Below are 20,436 nucleotides of genomic sequence, written 5' to 3'. Positions count from 1 at the left end.
TCATTCGAATATTGCACTTTAATAATTATTTATTCAACATCATCCTCAATAAACCCGTCTCCAGCATGTTGCCCCCGGTCCCTCGAATATTCTGATCTATAATGACCTCTGAGCTGTAAAGCTGCCAGAATAATGATAATAATACGCTGTTTGTTAATTGGCCAGAGGAGAACTGGCACCCCGACTGAGCCTGGTTTCTCCCAAGGTTTATTTTTCTCCATTAGGTCACCTAATGGGGTTTTGGTTTCCTTGCCACTGTTGCCTCTGGCTTGGCGTGCTCAGTTGGGGACATTATTATTTAGATTTATTTCGATGTTTAGTTGAAAAATTTAAACTAAATTAACCATTTAAACTAAATTACTGATCGAATTATTGATCTAACGCCCACACTGTCACTGTATGATACTTGAAATGTTCCCAGAATAGCTATACAGCTGATTAAAATTATGCTGCATTATTTTCCTGTTTAACACTGTAAAGCTGCTTTGAAACAATCTACATTGTTAAAAGCGCTATATAAATAAAGTTGACTTGACTTGACTTGTTAAAAGTGCTATATAAATGCAGTCCATTTACCATTTACCATCTTCCTCCCACCCCAAAGAGAACTATGAGCATTAAAATCTCCACACCACACTACCTTTCTTCTATCCTGTCCCCCAATCTCTTCCATTTTACCTAATTCCAATCTCCTACATGGATTATAAAAGTTAATTATAGATACACTACCCTGTTCTACCCATACCTCCACCACCACATATTCCAACTCCTTTCCCAATCCATTTGCGCATCCACAGCGCATATGCTTTAATCATGCCCATTCCAGAACGAGATCGAGATATTACATCAGGGATCACTTTTATGTCTTTTCAATTTATATCTCTCTCTTTTAATTATTTTGATTTACTGATTTTTTTTTTTCTTTGATCTCAGACGTGATGGAAAAGAACAAGGAGAGGGAAGAACTGAGTGAAGTGGAGGAGGAACATCATGTAAAACCTGGAGAAAAACCTTTGAGTCGCTCAAAGACTAAAAAGACATTTAGAAAGAAAACAAGCGCCAAGAAATTTACAACCTGCACTCAGTGTGGAATGATTTTCCCAAGGAAATATAATCTTGAGCTTCACATGAGAATCCACACTAGAGAGAAGCCGTACTCATGTGATCAGTGTGGGATGAGCTTCACACAGAAACCAAATCTTAAGCAGCACATGACGATCCACACTGGAGAGAAGCCATACACATGTGATCAGTGTGGGACCAGCTTCGCCCTAAAAGTACATCTTAAGCAACACATGACGATCCACTCTGGAGAGAAACTGTTCTCATGTGATCAGTGCGGGAAGAGTTTTCCATACAAACTAAGTCTTGAGGGTCACATGAGAATTCATGCTGGACAGAAGCCGTTCACCTGTGAGCAATGTCCGAAGAGCTTCACCCAAAAAATACACCTTAAGATTCACATGAGGAGCCACACCGGAGAGAAGCCGCACACATGCGATAAATGTGAGAAGAGTTTCACGACTTCATCACACCTTAAAAGTCACATGAGGATCCACACCGGAGAAAAGCCGTTCATGTGTGAGCAGTGTGAAAAGAGATTCTCAAACAAACACACTCTTGATCATCACTTGAGAGTTCACACTGGAGAGAGACCGTTCTCATGTGATGAATGTGGCAAGAGCTTCATGAAATCTGATAAACTTAAAAGACACATGAAAATCCACACTGGAGAGAAACCACACGCATGTGACCAATGTGGGAAGAGTTTCACAGAATCAGCAAACCTTAAAGCACACATGAGGATCCACACCGGAGAGAAGCCGTTCTCATGTGACCAATGTGGGAAGAGATTCATGGATTCAAGATACCTTAAGAGTCACATGAGGATCCACACCGGAGAGAAGCCATGCAAGTGTGATCAGTGTGAAAAGAGATTCTCAAACAAACACAATCTTGAGCGTCACATGAGGATCCACACCGGAGAGAAGCCGTTCTCATGTGATCAATGCGGGAAGAGATTCAAACTAAAACCAAGTCTTGAGCTTCACAAGAGAGTTCACACTGGAGAGAAGCCGTTCATGTGTGATCAGTGTGAAAAGAGATTCACTCACAGACAAAACCTTAACTCTCACATGAAGATCCACACCGGTGAGAAGCCTTTCTCATGTGATCACTGCGGGAAAACTTTAATGGGTCATCAAACCTTAAGAAACACCTGACAGTTCATACGAAGGAGAAGCCACATTCATGTTCTGTGTGTGGAAAGAGTTTTTCACTGCTGCAAAGTTTACAACTACATCAGAAAATACACACTGGTGTGAGAGAGTACATGTGCTTTGAGTGTGAGAAGACTTTTATTTCAGCAAGCCATTTAAAAATACACCAGAGGATTCACACTGGAGACAAACCTTACAAGTGTTCACACTTTGACAAGAGATTCAGTGTGTTAGCAACTCTGAAAAGACACGAGAGAGGATCCACAGCAGAGAGAAGCCGCACAAGTGATCGATCCGGAAAAACGTTCACTCCTGAAGAAACACATGAGGATCCATGTGGTGGAAAAAACAATTTGTTTCCTAACAGCCATGATGAGTGACATTTTGTTGGTTGATTGTAGGGGTGTTGGTCAATTTTTATATCACGATTTACCTTGAAGAAGCCTACAAAGTACTTTTCAAGAGAATCATAGAGATTGAGATCTTTTATGACTTCGTAATAATGTTAAAACTACAGCAATGACTGCCTGAATTATATCACGCACCTCTATTTGTGCTAATCAGTTGTTCCAGAAGGTGGTGGCAGTGGCCTAGACCATTGTTGATGGCTGATGAAGTTGTGTTTCTCATAATTAAAGAATTTAGTGGACAGCACATTCCAGGGCCCAGTTTATGGCCGGGCCCCTCTCTGGACAAAGGTTTGCTACATTTTGATTGGATCTTGGTGGACTAACACAAACTAACTGTCCAGTGTCATCAGATAAAGATGCTAGGACAACAGCCAGACACCTCATAGAGGGCAAGAAGAAGACCTCTCGTACCAAGCCTAGGAAGGACGGGACTTCTCATTGGTGTACATGCAGTTTTTGACCTTCATCCATCTAGAGACTGATCCCTAATGTCCAGGGGCCTCATTTATAAACGTTGCGTACACACAAAAGAAGGCGTATGCCGCTCTCTACGCAATAATTGGTATTTATAAAAAGCAAACTTGACGGGAAAATATGCGGTCCTTCACGCAAGCTGTGACCCAGGCGTAAGCACAAAAACGGGTGAAATGAGAAATGGCGACACCGTCGGCAGATGGAAGAAACACGTGAAGTGTGTGAAACTGTAGACCGTTGTGTAAAAGAAATGGCAATACTGCCTCTCATAAATAATGAAGACTTCACAAAGCAAGTCTTACAATTAACAGCCTACACAAACACCCGTTTGATCGATCTACCGTGTAAAACAAACAAAATCAAACGAAAATTATAACAGAAATGCAATTTGCTTTTCTTGCAAAAAGAAAAGTTAAATATGTTCTGCAATAATATTGGCATATTATGCATTTCATCCTCATAAATAATATGGTAAACAGAACGAAATAATGTGCAAAACTGATTTCTCGTCAATGTGTTCGTCTGGCGGAGCAGATAGAGATGCAATTAGATAGATAGATAGATAGATAGATAGATAGATAGATAGATAGATAGATAGATAGATAGATAGATAGATAGATAGATAGATAGATAGATAGATAGATAGATAGATAGATAGATAGATAGATAGATAGATAGATAGATAGATAAATGTATTAATTGTCCACTGGGGAAAGTTGTTTTCATAGTAAAATTTCTTCATCAGCTACGGAATCATGGTATTCATGCATATGCCTTTAGTTTTATTTTTGATAAAATAACGTATGACGTATGTCTCAACCATTCAGAAAGCTGCAACACATTACATTTGCACTGAACTATTTTATAACTGACATCTGTAGCTTGTCAGATGCAATTAAATGGATGGAAATAAAATGCCCCATCACAATGCGCAATGACGCACAATGGCTGATCTTGCGCTCTTAAAGATGTGGCAGATGGAAGGATTGGGAGTGAACGCATCTTCAGACAGCAAGAAGACTTGCTGGCAAACGAGGACACACTCTGGCGATGGAGCGCTAGACGCTTTTTTGCCTCGACTTTGATGTCCGACCATTTCTTTTTTATTTGGGCCACGGTCCGAGGTTCTGAGGCTACAGCATTTATGGCGTCTGCAACCTTTTGCCACTCAAGGGCCTTTTTGGCATTAGTAATGCCCACACTGTGCCCTCCAAAACAACATTTCTATCCTCTTTTCCACCTCGCCAACAATAACTTCTACTTCACATTGAGTGAAGTTAGTTTTTTTTTAAAACCTCTCTGTGTTTGCCATGATTTCGCAATCGATGAATATTAACTTGTGGGCAACTATGGGCGTGACATGAAGCCGCAAAAGCTGAGCTACATTTAGAATTGATTGTGATTTATTAAGGGAAAACTGCGTAGGATGTGTGTGCGCACGGTTTTATAAATCCAAATATTTCTGTGCATACGCACGTCCTATGTTTCATCCGTATGCCACTTCTGACGCAAATCCTACGCAAAGTTTTATAAATGAGGCCCCTGGTCTGTGACTGCCATAAACATCACAACGTCAGCAGTGACACGAGTACCAATCACTACCTCACTCAGCGTCCTTGGATGGACGAAAGTAAAATTACTACAATGATTTACATATTATAATAAACTATTACATTGTTACAAGTTTTTGTTTGCTGTTCACTCACATACATAATTAGTTAAATATGCAATTGTGCTGATTTAGATTTTGAACATATAAACTATGGCTTTGACTGAAAATTTATTAGTTTGAGTCTGGGTTACACATACATATGAAGACTTACATCTAACCCTAACTGTGGAGAAACCAGTGAGCATCTACTTCTTGTAAAAAATCCAAATTACAGTTTCATACTTCTAACTTTTTTTAGAAAGGGTCATAATGAAGTCATTTTCAGTTTCACTTATGGCTTTGCATAAGAAAATTTGACTATGGAAATTTGCTTTGAAGAGCCAGGATATTTCTCAGGATATCCACAGGACCTCAGCAGTAGTGGGTGAAACAAAGAAAAACCACAATGATCCATCCAAATCCATTCATAACCATGCTTGGAAACCTTAAGACTGAAATAAACTACACACATCCATTTCATACCTCTTCAGAGAAATAAGTATTCTCATTGACAGCTAATGCAACATCTTACACAGAATCAACTGTTAATGTTCATTCACAAATGAATGAACAGTTCAATCTTTTTCCATCATGTTTGGTGTCTATTTGTTTAGAATATTGCCAAGGGTATTCTCATGGGGGTTTGGAAAGTGATAATGCATTGGTAAACTTTAAAGACACTTTAAAGACTTCTGTGTACAGTATGCAAATGAGTTCCACAGGGGAAAGAGGGGTGGGCCACACTGTGTCCCGCCTCGGATGCCACCAGCCAATCGCAACACTGGAATGGAGAAGTACCAAATTGCAATCTCCTATACGGAAAATGATTAAGGTACCTTTTCAACAGACATTCCTTGTTCTGGTTTCTCAATAAACCCATCTCCGGCATGTTGCCTCTGATCTTTTGAATATTCCAATCTAATACATCCAATGAATCTAATATGAATCGATCATCAGATCTAATATGATCACTGACCTGTAAAGTTGCCAGAATTTAGAATTTATTTTTAGAATTTAGCTGTTTGTTAATTGGCCAGAGAAGAACTGGCACCCCGACTGAGGTTAAGGTTTATTTTTCTCCATTATGCCCCTGATGGAGTTTTGGTTTCCTTGCCACTGTCGCCTTTGGCTTGGCTTGCTCAGTTGGGAACACTAAATTTTCAACTAAAGGCCTCATCTGCTGTTCCAGATTTTAGGACCCTTTGGTGCTCCAGGAGATCCCACAGATCTTCGTGTTCAAGGCTGTAGAAACGGATTCTAGCTCCTTTCCCCACGTCCCCCTTTCCCCATTGTCACCCAGCACAACAACTGGAAGAAGTCACCGCCATCGGACTGCTTACACAAACAAGTGGATCGTAAATATAATTTAATAAAACCTCTTTCTAGAAACCTTGGCATTGTTGTATATTATCAGTATATGATTTTCTAATTTACATTAGAGGTAATATAACTGATGCTAGTTGATTACAAATATTCTTTTGTTTATTTGTTTGATGTATAATAAGGTTCTTCACCTTAGTTTCAGAGAAACAACAGTTTATCTTTCCAGAAGATAACACAACTCTTCCATAGCCATACTCAACTTAATAACATGTATTTTATGCATCTTATGAACTTTATTTCTTTATCATTCATTTAGTAGCGGTGTTAGTTATTCTTCTTTATATTTTTTAATAAAATGTATTTTATTACAATTGTGTCTTCCTTGTGCTGATAATACAGAAGAGGATCTACAGGTTACAAATCTCACCAATCTTTCAGATAAATCAGCTGACCTACTCTCCCCACTTTACATTCAATTTAAATGATTGAACCGCCTCCTGTTTGGAGTGTTCTCATATAGCCATGGTAAAAGACCTTGACTAATGTCCCAAACTAAGGGACAGAGGGGGAAGGTGGTCATCTGATGTACTCATAACCACACCTTTGATCCAAAAATCACAACGTCAGTGGTGACACGAGTACCAATCACTACCTTACTTAGCGTCCTTGGAAGGACAAAAGGAAAATTACTACAATGATTTGCATATTATAATAAACTATTACATTGTTACAAGTTTTTGTTTGCTGTTCACCATAAAAGTTATAATAGATCAATGATAAATGTTTTTTTTTTTTTTTTACATGACCAATTATTTATATTCACGATTTTATACAGTATTAGTACACCCTTTACATTTTCATTTCAATGTTGTAATTCAATTTGAATCAGATTTGTAACGTGACAGTATTAAAGTTTCTTAAGGGTCAAGATCAAATTCTCTGCATCAAGCCATCCCATAATCGCTCAATCAAGTGGCTGTGTCTATAGTATTATACACAACATTATAATATTATATACATTCTCATATTCATACACAATATAACACTTTTATATTACTATTATTTAAAATGATTATTATTGCCCCTGGTTCAGGAATGAACTCTTGTAATAAAGTAGCAGTGGCTGGGACAGATTTTAAGTATTAGCTCAAGATGCAATCTAATCCTGCTTACATGAAATAAGCCGCTCGAGCAGGTTTAAGCTTACGGACCTGTTGCTATGACAGCAAGTCCAGGATGAGCGTCAAAGAACCAAACAATCCAAGATCATGCCAAATCGTCAACAATCAAATCCAGCTAACTGAGTTAGCGAGGTACGAAGAACAGACCCCAGAGCGGCAAGCGGAGTAAAGTTAGGTTTAGGTTTGATATTCGCCGGATTTTCGTTTTCCCTTGATACAGTTCTAAAGAGTCAACAATCTTTCAGAGACATAAATACCATGAATAGTTTTAACAATTATGCAACTACTGTATAGCAACATAAACAATTAATTCAAAACCACTTACGTGTATTACAGCTGCATATTTATGCCTGATTTATACCCATCACTACACCAACAAGCACTCTACATACCTGAATGGGATAAACAAAAGCCGCGTTTCCACCGCAGGAACTTTCCCCCGGAACCAGGAACTTTGGGGGGGAACTCGGTGTGTTTCGACCGCAGGAACTAGGGTCTAAATGAAGTTCCGGGTAAATATTTCCCCCTCCAAACGGCCCTGCTTGCGAGGTGGTACTTTTGAAAAGGTCGGGAACTTTCGGGGGTGGGACTTGGGCGCTGAACATGCTGATTGGTTGAGCTCTTGCAGCATTTTTTTCCCCACCGCCATTTTTACAAGTTTTTTTGCGAGGTGGGTTCTGCGTTCAGTAAATATTTTCTTTGCAACAATGGAGTTCAACAAAAAAATTCGACCGACGACTAGGTTCAGGCTTTGAGCATATATGCGGAGGAGGACATCCAGCGGGAACTGGAAACGGCGACCCGCAATGAAAAGGTATAACATTACCTGAAGATATCGACTCGGTTCCAGTCACACTGGAAAACAGTGCAGAGAGAAGTTAAACAAATTAAGACAAGATTACAAGAAATTAAAGGATCATAACAACCGGAGCGGTTCCGACCGGCGTATCAACAAGTGGTATGACCGCCTGGATGAGTTGTTGGGACAGACCGTCCTTTTCTAGGGCAGCGGTAACGAAAGACTCGGCTAATGCGTTGTTGGAAACCATCCCGGAATCCGAGTGGGTTGAAGGTAAATATCTCATCTTGGTATCATCTATTAAACTCGTTGCAGTGTAACGTTGCAGTAACTTTTTTCAACGTGCTTTTCCAGACGTAACGGGTGGACCTGATGAATTGCAGGCAACGGAGACCAGCGTGTTTTCCCCCGCGGTCACCAGTACGTTAGCCCTCGTCCCGTGTCTCCTGCCGAAACACACACATGCCAGAGGTATAAAGCTGACAAAATGTGTATATATTTAAAAACTGATGTGTAATCCATAATGGTTTTGAGTAGTTTTGTTGTTTTTAATTGTAAACTTAAATTGCCAATGATAGAAATTGCACACTGGGCATTGTTCAAGCTGGGCAAACAATTGTTCATTATTTGTAGTGAAAACACTAAATAATTAATTGATGGTTTCTATTGTTTCATGGTTGCCTTGTGTATTAATTTCCATGTGTTTCTGTGCAATTTTTCTACTTAGGGAAAAGGGACTGACTTTTCTTGATGCACTGAGGGACATGGAGGATGCTAACCGGGCCGTCCTGCAGCATGGACAAGAACAGCGAGACCATATATGCAGCTGTTACTGGAGAGCCAGGCCGAGGAGAGATGAGGAGGCAAGAGTTGGCATTCCACCAGTCAGAAGCGGAAGAAAGCAGAGGGACTTTCAGACCGGGTTTCTGTCTGTTCTTGGACAGTTTGTCCAGTTGTTCAAGAAGTAGCCACAATGACCAGCCGCTTGAATGAAGCATTTGCTCTACCACATTTGTACTTTATATATTGTACGTGTTGGCACAGCTCTTGGACAGGTTACTGAAAAATACACTTTTTTATATTGTTGTTTTCACATTTTATAATTTCATTTTATTGTTCTAGTAATTTATTTGTCTTTGCACACTTATTTTAATTTTGTAAGAACTAATCTGTCTAAAATAAAGTCAAACGTGTAAAATGTCACTGTGTCTTTTTAATTTCCACATTCTAACTATATAACCACTTTCTAATTGTAGTGTTGGAAGCAAATAAAAGGGCTGCTGCTCGCAAGTCTTTCTGAATATGCACATAAACATATCTAGAAAACCCAAATATTATATTTTTAAATGTATAACTATGTGAATGTAGTATAATAACTTATAACCACAACTTAAGTGAAGCCATACGTGTGGTCCTGCTTCATTTCAAATTTGAGGAAGAAGTCTCTAAAATTATGCATTTAATGAAGCATATTGTAATACTAGTCATGTGAATTTTTTTTTTTTATTGAATGCTAAGAGATGTTATTGTGATAAATAAATACTTGCAGTCTAGTACCTAATCTTTCAACCGCTTAATTCAGTCTATTGTTTTCATTCAATTAACTTTTCACACATCTGTCATGAATGACGGACCTCATTATCCTTTTATAGAAAATATTTTGGAATTGAGCTATTACAACACATTCAGATTATGCAAAAGCAGCGCTGCTTGCATCACCTACACTTGTTATTGTTGCAGACAGTATCGCGCAAAAGTGATTACTGTCCGTCGGTAACTGGGAGAAGCAGTCGCGCGCATTCTCACGTCACCGGACTAATTTGCCTAATCTCCCCGGTACTTTAGACCGCGGTGGAAACGCAGAAAGTAGCAGGTCTGGGGGAGAAAAAGTTCCTGGGAAAAAAGTTCCTGGTACAAATAGTTCCGGGTAATTTCGGTGGAAACGCGGCTAAATATGCATCAGTCACATTCATGTAAAGGAGAAAATGGAGTAACATATTTTTAGTGATGCACATAGTGTGCAAAAGACCCTCAATAAGTTACACATGTTGTTCATTTGAAAGTGTTACTTACAGTGTCCAGTAGGTGGAAGCCTACACCTCTTCAACTCAGCTGAAGATGGCCATGTGTATGTGTGAATTCTGTCTGGCAATGACTTATTTCATAAACTATTTTACTTTTTACCACTACTGTTTATGTATTTACCTGTTTATTTAAGGTCATTTACATTTTCACTGGAATGATGAGAACTAGCAAAAGGCACATTACATGACCTCTGCAAGGGACAAATCAACTTGAAATTGTTAGTACACTAGTTCAGTACACTTCATTTTGCATTATTTTTCTTGAGGATTGCATACAAATTTTAGACGATCAGAAACAGGAACAAGGGACTAACTGAACTGGCCAGAAATGGATCTCATTTTGTCTGAAGTAAAGTCTCTAAGTTTACATTCCCACTAAGATGAGCAGATTGTGCTTCACTCAATGATAACACAATGGAAACATAGACTAGAGTGTTATAATTCAATATGAAATGACTGTATGGTTTTGTCAATATGATTAAAGGTAATTGAAAGGGCTGTTGCCTGTCACCTTTCAAACACAGCTAATTAAAGTGACATGTTCTCTTCCACAGAGCCTGATGAACAACATGATTTAACCGATCTGAGGATTGTTCTGCTGGGAGTCTCTGGTGCTGGAAAGAGTTTGACTGGAAACGCAATCCTGGGTCGAGAGGCATTTAAAGAGAGCAGAACCAGAGAGAGTAAGAGACAGAGGGGAAGAGTCGAAGACAGAAACATCATCATCGACACTCCAGGATTCTTCAACGCTCAACTGACTGATGAAGAGCTGCAGAAGCAGATGATGAAGAGTCTGGCTCTCTCTGATCCTGGTTCTCACGTCTTCCTGCTCATCGTCAACCTGGAGACTCTCCGAGAGGAGCAGAGGAACATTGTGGAGAAGATCCAGGAGAACTTTGGAGCTCAAGCTATGAGGTTCACTATTGTGCTGTTCACTGGAAGAGAAAAAATATCTAGAGGAGAATGGATTCAAATCACTGAGAGTGAAAATATTAAAGAGCTGCTGAAACACTTTGAGGGAAGATTTCATGTGATAAACAGCAAAAATGAATGTGATCCCTACCAGATCACTATGCTCTTAAAGAGTATTGATGAAATGGTGAAGAACAATGGAGGACAGAACTACAAACGTAAAGAAGAGAGAATGACAGGAGACAATGAGAGAAAGCAAGAAGAGAGCAGCGGCTTAAATCTGAATCTGAGAGCGGAGGAAGATCTCAGGAAACAGAAGGAAAGCCAGGAAGAGATGGAAGGACTGATACAGGAGATCGCTAAACAAAGTTTGCACTTCAAATTGGGTAAATATTTAGCCATTTGTGGTTTCATTTCTTTTAATTTTGAGAAATTCTCATGTAAAAAGTAAATGTTTATATATATATTAGGGGTGTAACGGTACACAAAACTGACGGTTCGGTACGTACCTCGGTTCTGAAGTCACGGTTCGGTACAGGTTCGGTACAGCATACAAAATAGCTTTTTATTTATTTTATTAAACAGTGGTTTACTGAAAAAAAAGTGTCTGTCCTTAAATGAATTAAATTATAACTAAAGGTTTATTGAAGATATTGCTGTAAACTATATAGGGAGCCCTTACTTGCACTTTGCTATAATATTAAAGGTTAACAACATACCCAAAAGATGAGCCTAAATTCAGTTGCCATTTATTTTTAGGTATAATAATCAACACTCAAATAACACACCGTACGCAAACATGTAAACTTCCCATAAGGCAGTTTTTGCAATAACTTCTAAATCTAATTATAAAATAGTTTTTTCTCCAATTCGTTGTGGAAATATAATAATTTGTACTCAGTGTCTGTCATTTTCATGACCGGTTTATTTAACATGCATGAAATAATCAAGACATCACTAACAGGTTAAGTAGAATATAGTGAATATATACTAGTGCATATATTTAGTGAAAGAGTTCATCTCTCTAGTCAACACACAGCTGTGAACATCGAATGACTGCCTGAGGTAATGTGAAGCTACATGACATTGTTTAGTTTACAAGCAGTTATATTGCAGTCTTTCCGCCGTTGAAACACTGATTTAGCGATTACACCACCTATGATACGTGACACTAAGTTGTAATGTATCCTCAACATACCTTCAGAAGTTCATTCATGTTTATTCTTTAGGAAGAGATGATTGATCGCGTTCACAGATGATCACGTTCACGTGCGCATCGCGCGGCCACTTGAACTGTGATGATCAGGTATCAATCACGCCACATTAAAGAGCGTCAAAACCGTATTTATCGTTTGAATTTCATTATAAAATAGGCTGGATTCTTAATGTGTTCGTGTAGGAACAACTTGAGGGTGTGTAAATAATGACAGAATTTTCATTTTCGGGTGAACTATTCCTTTAAATCACTGAAGATCTCATCAGAGGAGGATTAACAACTCCACAAACAGCATTACCAGCTTCACACATTACTAACCAGACTGACTTTATTTCTGTTACAAATCTACAGAAGCTCTTATTGAGATTTACAGAGGTTTAGATGTTGACGATTTATTGAAATTAAGCCATTATGATGATCAGTGTTTGATTTAGTAGGGCTTTAGTTCATAGCTAGAAAAGCAATAGAAAGTGTGACCTGATATTGTCTACTTGATGATAAAGATATACTAATCACAGTGATCTCTTTCACAGATGTCCTCCAGATTTTACTCTTTTGATATTTATTATGAATTATAGCACGCCTGTAATTCTACATTGTCCACTAAACATTCCACAACTCCAGAATCTATTAGACTCATTCACTCAGACATCAATAATCAGCATATGAATCAACAGTGGTGACATGCTTCGACTTCATGCCGTAATGCAAGCCATAGATGAGTTTATGATGCACCCAGAATGAATTGCAGCAAAAAGCTTATCATTATTGAGATTCATATGCTGATTATTGATGTCTGTGTGTATCTTTAAGCCTTTTTGGTGCACAATCTCCCAGATAAAACACTGCTGGACAATCACAGGACAATCACAATCAATAATGCAAAATTAATAACATATCTAAACAAAGAATAGATTCTGAATATGATCAGTGAATCAAACACTACATGACAATCATATCTTTACCATCATAAAGAAGACAATATCATCTGAACACAATTTATCTCGCAGCTCTTGCCATAACAAACACAGATACCACCAGAGAAAGATTAATGAAAAAAACAACTAAAGCAAACACTGATCACCATCATGGTGACCAACATATAAACTTCTGTTAATTCTCAATAAGAACTGCTGTAGACCAATGACAGACAAAGTCAAAATTGCGCTTTGGGTACTAAAAGCGCATTAAAAATGTAAAGTATTTTTATTATTATTATAAACTGGTTGGTAATAAGTGAAGGTAGTAATGTGTACTGCCTTGCATTTCACCATTTTTTACTTTTTTGTGTGTTTATCCCAACCAAAATTTGAAGTCTTCCCAACGTTGGAGCTTGACGTCAAACAATCATTGGATTTAGACGTCAACCCGACTTTCATTTCAACCAAAATTTATGGCCATGGATTATCCTAGTGGTGTACCTTTACGATGGTATTTGATTTCCATGACTTTTCTGGAATCACACTTTTAAAATGATCTCACCTCATATAGTATATCCAGGCTTTTCAAAACAATGGGAACCCTGAACTTAAAATAATGTGAATTAACTTGTTTAATATAAAATAATGATAATTAACTTATTGTATATTTGTATTGTCTTATTTGAGTCATTTTAAGTAATCTTGAGGCCCCCTAGTGAGTAAAGTGCTAAACTGTTATCATTTTTAACGTGTAAAAACGATTTTAAATCTCCCATCTCTTTACCAGATCAGAGGATTGTGCTGTTGGGCAAAACTGGATCAGGAAAGAGTTCAACAGGAAACACCATCTTCGGCAACTTTGAGTTTAAGCAAGGTATTTCCTCTAAGTCTATTACTAGATAATGTCAAAGACATATGACAACAGTGGGGGATAAAATCATCGCAGTGATCGACACTCCAGGACTGTATGATACATCATTGAGTGAAGAAGAACTGAAGAAAGAGATTGACAAGTGCATCTACATGTGTGCTCCTGGTCCTCATGTGTTTCTGCTGGTCGTCAGACTGGATGTGAGATTCACTGAAGAAGAGAAGAAAACAGTGAAATGGATCCAGAAAAACTTTGGACGAGAAGCTTCTCAACACACCATCATTCTGTTCACTCACGCTGATCATCTGAAGGGGATTTCATTAGATGAATACATCGGTGAAAGTAATGATCTCAAGGCTCTGGTTAATGAGTGCGGTGACAGATTTCACTCATTCAACAATGAAGACATGAGTAATCGCTCTCAGGTCACAGGACTGCTGCAGAAGATTGATGGAATGGTGAGGATCCATAGAGGACAGCACTACACTACTGAGATGTTTAAAAAGGCCCAGAAAAAGATGGAACAAGAGGCTTTAAAACAGAAACTGATAGACTATGGGCAAAACACACTAACAGTGATAGGAGGAGGAGTAGCAGCACTGGGGGTAGCAGCACTAGGAGTAGGAACACTAGCAGTATTAGCAATAGCAAAAGGAAAATAAGGGCCATAGTAGTGCTGGGCAGTGTTGGGTAAGCTTCTCTAAAAAAGTAATTCATTACTAGTTACTAATTACATCTTCAAAAGTGTAATTAGATTACTGTACAAATTACTCTGTACAAAAAGTATTTAATTACTTATTACTAAATACTTTCCAAATCCTATATCAACCTCGAGTTAAGCAATTGAAGGATAGACATGAAATGGCTCTTAATTCATTCAAATTCATTATATAAAACTACATCAATTATTCTTATTAACTGACCAAAGTATTACAAATGTGAGAAGGATAGATAAAAACACGCATTTTAAAGTTAGACTTTAAATTTTGATGAAGTTCTACAGTCTACACACAGTATTTAGTTAAATTACTTGCGAATTAACTGTTTTTAAATTAAACAAAAAAAATAAGAGTAATCCCTTACTTTACTTTTTCAAGGGAAAAGTCATTAAATTACAGTAACTAGTTACACCCGACACTGGTGCTGGGTGGTATGACCAAAAATGTATATCACTGTATTTTTCTAAATGATATCTGTTTCTCCACTGTAATCAAGGTCTGAAACCGAAATCGCCCCCTATAAACTCAAATAGGGCATTATTTGAGGGGGAAGCCATTTGTAGTGGTGTCCGAAACCATAGTGGACGTTATTGAGTGCACTCATTCAATCCCACATTGCACCACAATAACGAGTGAACAGCCGATGTAAACACTCTTAAAAATGATGTGTTAAAAATTAACACAAAATATGTGTAAAAGGATTCGTAACACATGTTGTGTTACTACAGACACATGATGTGTAAATATTGTGTTCAACTGTTTACACAATTACTGTGTAAAACATGTAGTAGTACATGTTTATATAAAAGGCATCTTTTCTGTTGCAAATACTCAACAGGCTGTGACAACTTTTACAATTGGATTAATTTGTCATGTTGCAAATGCGAATTAAGCATTTTAACTCGCTGGGGAGAAACAACTACTGTTTGGGCTACGGGAATATCCTTGCTGCGCCTGCGCAGTGGCGTTCTTTTCCAACCGAAGCTTGGCCAGCCGTCAGTGCGTCTGTCTGCCTCAGGTGAGTGAATTTAAATAAACTAGTAAATATTTCTCCGCCTAACATTAGAAAGATTTGTGTCAATTGTCCAGGAAACATAGTTTGTTTGTTTTGACCGTTGTTATGCCGTTTTCATGTTCCGTAGCCGGATGATTAGTGTGTTAAACGTCAATAAGCGAGCTCTCACGTTTTGCAAAGGTGTTTAATCTTGGTATTTATTGTTAAAAAAAAACTTAACGGTTAATATGCATGGCACCTTAAGTTTGAACTCGTAATTGTCATTTTACCAAATACTATGTGGTAGTTTAAACGACGTTGTGTTGTGTAACTTTTTGCCACCTGGCTTGTCACGAAGTTATTTAAACTTTTATTGATTACGGGATGAATACATTTAACATGCATTGTGTTAGCTTTTAATAAAGTTGCAATGTTGCATGCAACAACATTTTCTCATGCTTTTCATTTTTTCATTTCTGTAGGCTGTCGACAGTGTGACGTCTTTGCTTATAGAAGGCAAACAACTCTCCAAAGTCATCTCAGCCGCAGCCGGTTTCTGATGATTGTTTTGAAATGCTTATTTTTCTATTAACATTACTTTTTTACAGTTAATTACACGTTAAAACCAGTAAAAATGCTAAATAAACAGTATGTGAACAGTATTCAATGCTTCAGTGTGATTTCATAAGTGTACATATTGTATTCTAATCTAGCTTTTTCAATATTTTATAGTAAAAAATAAATACATCTATAACACACAGTTGTGTTAGATGTGTACAAAAAGTACACATTAATGTGTTTACTAAAGTAACACATTTGTGTGTGTATTTTCACAACACATATTCTGTGTTGTATTTAACACAACATGTGTTGTCCCTGAGCACACTCAGAACATGTGTTGAAAACAACATATGTTGTGTTGTTTTCAACACATTTGATTTAAGAGTGCACACAACAGCTGTCCGACTTCACACACTTTTTTTCATTCACTCCTTCAAGTGAACAATATAAGTGAATAACACAGGGAATAGTGAACGAGGCTTTAGGGGGCGATTTCAGACTCACCATAGGCTGTGATGTGATCTCAGCTGTGCTCTCACTACAGTGCAACAGTGAAACGGGACCCCTCTCGTTCCGAATGTTGTTTAAGTGACATATTATGTTCAGTATATACTCTGTGGTATGTCTTATTTCATCTGTTGTATTGTGATCGTAAAAACCTGGAAATATATCTTTAACTTCTACCTAAACATCCTAAACAATCTTATAGAAAGACTTTCTATGTAAACACGTTTAGTTCATGTACTTTTTTATAATACTAAAGATGTTTTCTCTGTATACTGAAGTACTAGCATTCAAAGACCCTCATTGTCTCCATGTGCACAAACATTCAGAAACAGCATCCCAGAGTTGTGTAATTCTTGTTTGTATAATGTGGCCTTAATAAATCCTTACCTTAGCAAATGAACGTTGATGAAGTGTGTCTCAATTGCTCATCTTGCACAAAAGATGGTGTATTTTCTCTTCTCTGTATAAAAGCACTCATGCATTACATTGATCATTCTGCTATAACCGGGTTATTTACAGTTCAGTAACACCTCAACCTTAACCTTGATGCGGCATGGATAGATTATGCTGTGGAGGTTATTGATTCTTGTTGGTTTTATCTGTGCTGTTGAACTGAATTTCTGCTTCACTTTTATCAGATAAATATCATATATACTTTACTATTGTGTAATATTTAAATCTTTATTTTATCATAAATATTTATTCTAAAATAACAATAATAGAAATCAGTACATGTATAGTTTGACTGATTTAAAATAAGCCAATTCACTTATTTTATATTCTAACCTTTTATTATTTTTATTATGTTTTAATTTGTCACACTTCTGACTATCAAAATACGCGGACACTTGAATAAGTTTCATGACATTTCACGTTATACAGTAAATTAAATTCCTTTCTCGCTTTCGTAAATTATAGGGACAATTACAAACATGCTGAGAAAATCTGCATATGTGAGATTTTAATCCTGCGAGAGTAAACTTTTGACATTTGCACATCCCCTTTTTCTCCAATTGTCAAGAGCTAATTTCACAATATACTCTTTAAACATGCAAATCAAATGTATAAGATAGCAGTCGTACCTGCACGCGGATCTGTAGATCTAGATCAGAAATTTGAATATGAATATATAAGGGCCAAGATCCCAAGCTAATGGAACACTGCAGTGTAAACTTCCATCCATTAGCCCAAAAACGGATACTAACGGCTTGGTCAAAAGGAATTCTGCGTGTAAGCCTTTTCAGCATTTTGGTGAATGTATTTTAATTTATTGAGATCTCGTTTTAAATCTGACTCCATTAATATTTTATCTGACTCCAATATTATGTGACTCTAGAAAGTGTGTTACGTGTAGAGTTTATCAGCTGATTTTACGATTAGTTGTGATTTAATTTAGATCGTTGATTTTCTTAGTATCTTCTTAGTTTTCAAATTTGTTCATCAAGAGACCCGATATCGCACAGAACTTACGCGTCCGGACCGCGCGTTCACGATCACAAGTTCACGATCACAAAATGGTTACTTCTGAAATTACTCAGAGGAGGTAGAGTGGATATTTTACCTTTCAGTGGTTGCATATGCTCACTCAACAAAAAGTGTAATTTTATTAATATCTCTGAGCTACCACTTGTTAATCCAGCGATAGTCAGAAATCAGATTATCGCGCACTCTGCGCCTATGCTTCAGTCGTGCCGTCATCCGTGTGATCTATCATAACTCTGGATTTTGCGGTAATAATGGAGTCTGCATCAATCCATACTAGAATAATGATTTCAGAATAATACAAGATAAATTAAGATTAACATTTATTTTGGCCAGACAGGAAAAGTAAATAAGTAAACAATAATCCATGGTACACAACTGATCAGCTTAAAAACATAAACACAATCGCAAAGCAATATGAAAATAATTTCAAAGAGTCCTCATGTCTGGCACAATACATGCAGTGTGTGTGAGTGCCTCGAAGACACTGACCCAGCACCACATGGGGGTTCTGGCTGCAGAATGTTCCCCCTGACAGCTCTGTTTCCCTCCCTTAAATACTCCAAACAGAACAAAAAGGGTTGTAAATATTTGCAACACAAACACCTGGTTTTGGGGGAGAGGATCAGATATCTTTGAAGAGACCACTCAAAAGGAGAACAGAATTCTCATTAGTTTTAGAATCTTTCTGATACTACAAGTGACTGCAGCGAAACTGAGACCATTTTACCATTCGCACTAAGACCTTTAAAAGGACACCAAACATGAAAGAGATAAAATAATAGATTTACAAGATACATCATCATTGGTATATCTGCATTTGTTGACTTGAAAACAGGGCAAGGAGAGGGGGAAATGCGGAGGGGGGGAAATGTTTGATCAGGGTGATGTCACACAGTTTCTGTGAGATTTTCTTTCAAGATTAGTGACTTGTATTGTTCTATTTTTGGGGTGTGGATTTCAGCTTTTGTCTTAGCAGCAAAACCGGTCCTTACAGCAGCAATAAACACCAAACACTTACAGCAATAAAAAAACATAATTTCTTACTGTGGCATGGTTAAAGACAACTTTATAATGTGAATTCACAGTAAAACAAGAACAGTAAGTTACTGTTACGTTTAGAAAACTAGAGGGTGGAAGAATCAAAATTGAATTTGCTTATTACAAACTTGTGAATAATGAAAGTTTATTTTATATATATTTGGTGATATATTATGTATGGTTTTTCAGGGTCAGTTGTTTTTGAATATTTACATTTTTTAAAAATCATATTATGATTGTGAATATGTATGAGACATAAATTGTGATAAAATAAAATCCCCTCCCTTCCTCAAATTCAAACAGTACAACTAACAAAACTTACTTAACGCATCCTAAGGAAAAGATTCAAAGGATATGAGCAACACCCACACCTCACCAATGCAAAAGAAACAAAGGAAGGAAATGAGGTCTACTTATAGACCTTAAGCAGGGGGAAATGGGTAATGTAGTGCACTAGATGTTTTAGTGTAGTTTACTTGGAATTGTGGGTGATGTAGTACCAAAATTAAATGAGGAAAAATAAAGCAAGAAAACTGAAAAAAGGGTCAGATTCACAACAGTGTGCGTCAGGGTTTCTCCTGCTCTGGGGATTTCAGATAGAGTTAAGCGGGGATTTTCTTCATGGCTGGGAATGAGAATTCATGAATGGGAGTCTGAGGATCAGGAATGTGTTTTATATTTGCTTGGAATGAAAGCGCTCATGTCCTATCACTATCTCAACAAATTAATCATGATCTATATAATGATTTCTATGGGGAAAGCGTGTGGCATGCTCATGTTTGTATGTCCTCTGGTTTCTTCTGTTTGCCTGTATATAATGTGAATTATCAAGCTCCTGGTCCTGAATATCACCGTCTCTGTACATTAAGCCACGTAAAAGCAATGTTTAAAAGATCATAAAAGAGCTACAAACGCAACTTTACAATGGATGTTGGTAAGAGTCTTGGTTTTTAAGGCTGTGGAGAGGTTCGGATGTCTTCAGCTGCTTCTTGAAGGCCGTATGGAGGTCAGCAGATCATTTCACCACAGAGGAACAGAGGCGGTGAAGGGTCTGGAAATCCACTCTGTGCTT

General features: G+C 37.6%; 2 protein-coding genes across 2 annotated transcripts in view; both read left to right on the top strand.

The window, feature by feature from the left end:
- LOC307132265 (uncharacterized protein) overlaps nucleotides 1-6,444 on the top strand; it is a 29,758-nt gene extending 23,314 nt beyond the window's left edge. The window contains exons 2-3 of the mRNA XM_079826443.1: nucleotides 934-3,574; nucleotides 3,638-6,444. Coding sequence (XP_079682569.1) covers nucleotides 939-2,222 — 1,284 coding nt within the window. The 5' untranslated portion in view covers nucleotides 934-938 and the 3' untranslated portion in view covers nucleotides 2,223-3,574; nucleotides 3,638-6,444. The remainder of the gene's footprint in view (nucleotides 1-933; nucleotides 3,575-3,637) is intronic.
- A 7,554-nt stretch (nucleotides 6,445-13,998) lies between these two features.
- On the top strand, nucleotides 13,999-14,722 carry LOC307123582 (GTPase IMAP family member 7-like; the record flags this gene model as incomplete). Its single annotated transcript, XM_079812145.1, has 1 exon — nucleotides 13,999-14,722. Exon 1 carries the CDS (start codon nucleotides 14,105-14,107, stop codon nucleotides 14,720-14,722), a length of 618 nt encoding a protein of 205 aa, XP_079668271.1. The 5' UTR covers nucleotides 13,999-14,104.
- Nucleotides 14,723-20,436: the final 5,714 nt, after the last annotated feature.

This window comes from Gobio gobio, assembly GCF_949357685.1.
Source record: "Gobio gobio genome assembly, chromosome: 1".
Classification (NCBI taxonomy): Eukaryota; Metazoa; Chordata; class Actinopteri; order Cypriniformes; family Gobionidae; genus Gobio; species Gobio gobio.
Note: the sequence above shows the minus strand (reverse complement) of the source record. Positions and strands in the feature narration are given on the sequence as shown.